At 40.7% G+C, this 3,097-nt stretch overlaps 1 protein-coding gene across 1 annotated transcript in view; it reads right to left on the bottom strand.

Annotated features, from left to right (window-relative positions):
• Positions 1-325: 325 nt before the first annotated feature.
• Positions 326-3,097, bottom strand: part of LOC109878211 (inactive dipeptidyl peptidase 10) — a 31,806-nt gene continuing 29,034 nt past the window's right edge. The window contains exons 23-26 of the mRNA XM_020470454.2: positions 2,809-2,867; positions 1,756-1,852; positions 1,551-1,624; positions 326-1,307 (exon numbers count right to left, since the gene is read on the bottom strand). Coding sequence (XP_020326043.2) covers positions 1,167-1,307; positions 1,551-1,624; positions 1,756-1,852; positions 2,809-2,867 — 371 coding nt within the window. The 3' untranslated portion in view covers positions 326-1,166. The remainder of the gene's footprint in view (positions 1,308-1,550; positions 1,625-1,755; positions 1,853-2,808; positions 2,868-3,097) is intronic.

The raw sequence follows: 3,097 nt of genomic DNA, 5'->3' as shown, positions 1-3,097 counted from the left end.
AACAACTACTATAACAGGGATATCATACCCAATGTGTGCATGTGTTTGTATTATATGCAATAAATGAAGAGAACAGCAATAACCTCCAACCTGTATGCTCTCATAACTTACCCTCTGAACCACTGGGACACTGAGTAGCCAATGGTTACTCAAGCAAGATTAAAGACCTCAGATTCACGGTCGTTCCAGACATCTGAATTCTGTGCAGAATATATCATTTTGAGCCCCATATTTACTTGGCTCTCAGATGGAAAAGTCAACAGAAAGTCTCTCAATATGAGACCCAGAGAGACCTGTCATGGACATTTCATTGGCAGAACACAGTTGTTTTCTTAAGATCTTTATTGTTCAATGAATCCAAAGACAATGGCTATTCATCTGAAGTGTAACAAACCGCAGCAAAAACAAAGACTATTCATTCACACAATATTCTAATAGATCACCCCCTGTAACACACATCTCAAAAATATACACACTGTATACTGCAAACGTACAGCTGAAAACAGCGTATCATAAAGACATGAAAAATATCACTTTATCAAATAATATGGCGCTATATCGTATGTAACGTCACCTAATATGTGTGCATGTCAGTAACTGAAAGTAAAATTGAAGCATTATTAGTGCACAGATAGGAATGGGATAAGACAGACAGAAAGCGGTAGAATTGTGTTGATGGTGCTTAGTACAATTGGAATAATGTGGGTAAACGTGGGCTTCAACAAAAGCATGCTTTCACAGTATAACGATACAGCTGATGGTAAAAGCTGTGAAGGGAGAAACCAGTGTATCACTGAGTTGAATTTAAAAAATGTCAAAAATAACATTTAACTCTCAGATTTTGTCCATCAACCATTGTGCTGTTCTACCAATAGAAAGCCTCCGTGATCTGTAGTCCTGCATTTTGCAAGCACGCACGCACGCACACACCAAACACACACACACCACATTACCCCACATCAGCTATGTCTTGCCTACATTGGACACCTAATCAACAGCCAACAGCCCTCGCGAGGGCAGAGCAGTCACTGTACTGCTTCAACATAGCGATCCCAGATCCACACACGGCCCGTCTGCACGTCCTCCTGTCAGTCACCATCTAAACCTAACCCTGTCAGTCATCATCTAACCCTAAACCTGTCAGTCACCATCTAACCCCAACCCTGTCAGTCATCATCCTCTTTGCCTATCTCTTCAGGTAGCGGTGTGCTGAAGTCCTGAAAACATGTTCTGAAGTAGCCAACCAGGGACTCAGACAGGTGCTGTTGGCTCTGCAGGGACAGGAAGTGGCCCTCGTCTGGGTAAAGCTGTCTCAAACAAAGTTCAAAGGTCAAACACAAGGTCATTGGGACTGTCATTCCTGTAGTGAAGTGTGGTTACTCGTTTATTAGTTAGAAGGAACAAGAAAGTCACTTAATGTTTTTCCTGAGTCGTATTGTGTGTGTGTGTGTCGCAAATATATTGGCTAGCAATCAAATTCACTTCAATAATCACATTATGTAATCACTCATTCAACATTTTCATTCAAATTTGTGGATCACGGCTCGTACCTGCATTGTGTAGTTCGCTCCAATTTTGATCAAGTGCTTAATCAACTCTGCTGAATGTTGGAAATGAACATTTGCTGAGAAAAGAACAAAAAAAACACCAATTGGTTTCGCAAATTGTCTTTGAAAACAACACAAGGCCAACCGCTGATTACGACGTACTTAGGATGGTCTATTTTCCATTTCTGTTGGACGAAAGGGTAATTACCATCAGCTGTTCCGTGAATCAACAGAAAATCCGGTCCTTGGGGTCCTTTCATCATGTTTCCTTGCAGTCCTTTCATATTTGGAAGCACTCTAGAAACCTTAGAGAATAGACATGGGAGACAGTGTAACCTCAAGGTTTTCTATTTTATTGAACCTTGATCTTGACAGGGAGTCATGCTGAGACCAAGGTCTCTTTCACAGATGAGCCCTGTAAACACATCAATACACATCAATACACACTTCAATGTTTCCATCAATATTCACACCAATATACACATCAATATACAGCATACACATCAATATACGTATCAATAGTTACATCAATATTCACACAGCAATATTCACACAGCAATATTCACACAGCAATATTCACAGCAATATACACTATACACATAAATAAGCAAAACAAAACCTCAGGTTTGAACAGAAAACAATATCTGAGGGAAAACCAACCACAGCAGTGAATAAAGAGTTTGTGAAAAGATTACGATATACAACTAGCCTTGTTGAATCAGACTGCTCACTTATTCCTTCACTTCACAATCAATGCTGAGCACAGTGTCCAGTCTGTTTGAGCAAGGCTACAATACAGGACTGGATCAAACCTGTCTAGCACCCCCAGGGGATCCAGTGTGTTGCTTCATTAACAGAACGTGTTCATGTCTTTTTCCATCTACCTCTCAGGACTGTATGAGTGATGCCCTGCTGTTTGTTAACGATCATTTTGACCTGCTTCTCTGGACTAGCATCATTTACATTTGAAATGGCTCGAACTGTGTGGCCCACATATCAACAACCCACTTTCAGGGGAACACTTTCACCGATTACACTGTAATCTCAGTGTAATCAGTGTATTATTCTGACTGATGAACAATACCTGGCCCATGAACACCCAACACACACACACACACACACACACACGCATGCAAGCACACACACACACGCTTCAGTGTGACAGTTCCCACTGTTCCCCAATCTGCTGTGATAAACTGTAGAACCCACAAATAGAAAACCATCAATAACACCAACAGATTGACTGTGATAAACAACTTACTTGATATCTGTTGTCGTTCTTTGACGTCAGGCCAAAGTACCGCTCTGAAAATGCCGAAGCTTCGTGTAGAGAAAGTACACAGCGTTTCAAAAAAAGTATTCAGTTCTTTCAACTCCAATTTCATTGATAATCAAATTTGTACAGTATTTCATGTCATTTGTTGTGGAAAATGTACTCACACAAAACACACAGCACCGGTCTCCCAATCCTTGATTGAGCCTAAACCTAGACTGAAAAGCTATTTGAATGGAGATTGTCCATTCAGCTTGCTTTTCAATCCAGGACTAGG

The sequence above is a fragment of the Oncorhynchus kisutch genome, linkage group LG16 (genome assembly GCF_002021735.2).
Source record: "Oncorhynchus kisutch isolate 150728-3 linkage group LG16, Okis_V2, whole genome shotgun sequence".
Classification (NCBI taxonomy): Eukaryota; Metazoa; Chordata; class Actinopteri; order Salmoniformes; family Salmonidae; genus Oncorhynchus; species Oncorhynchus kisutch.
This window is presented reverse-complemented; position numbering and strand designations above follow the sequence as displayed.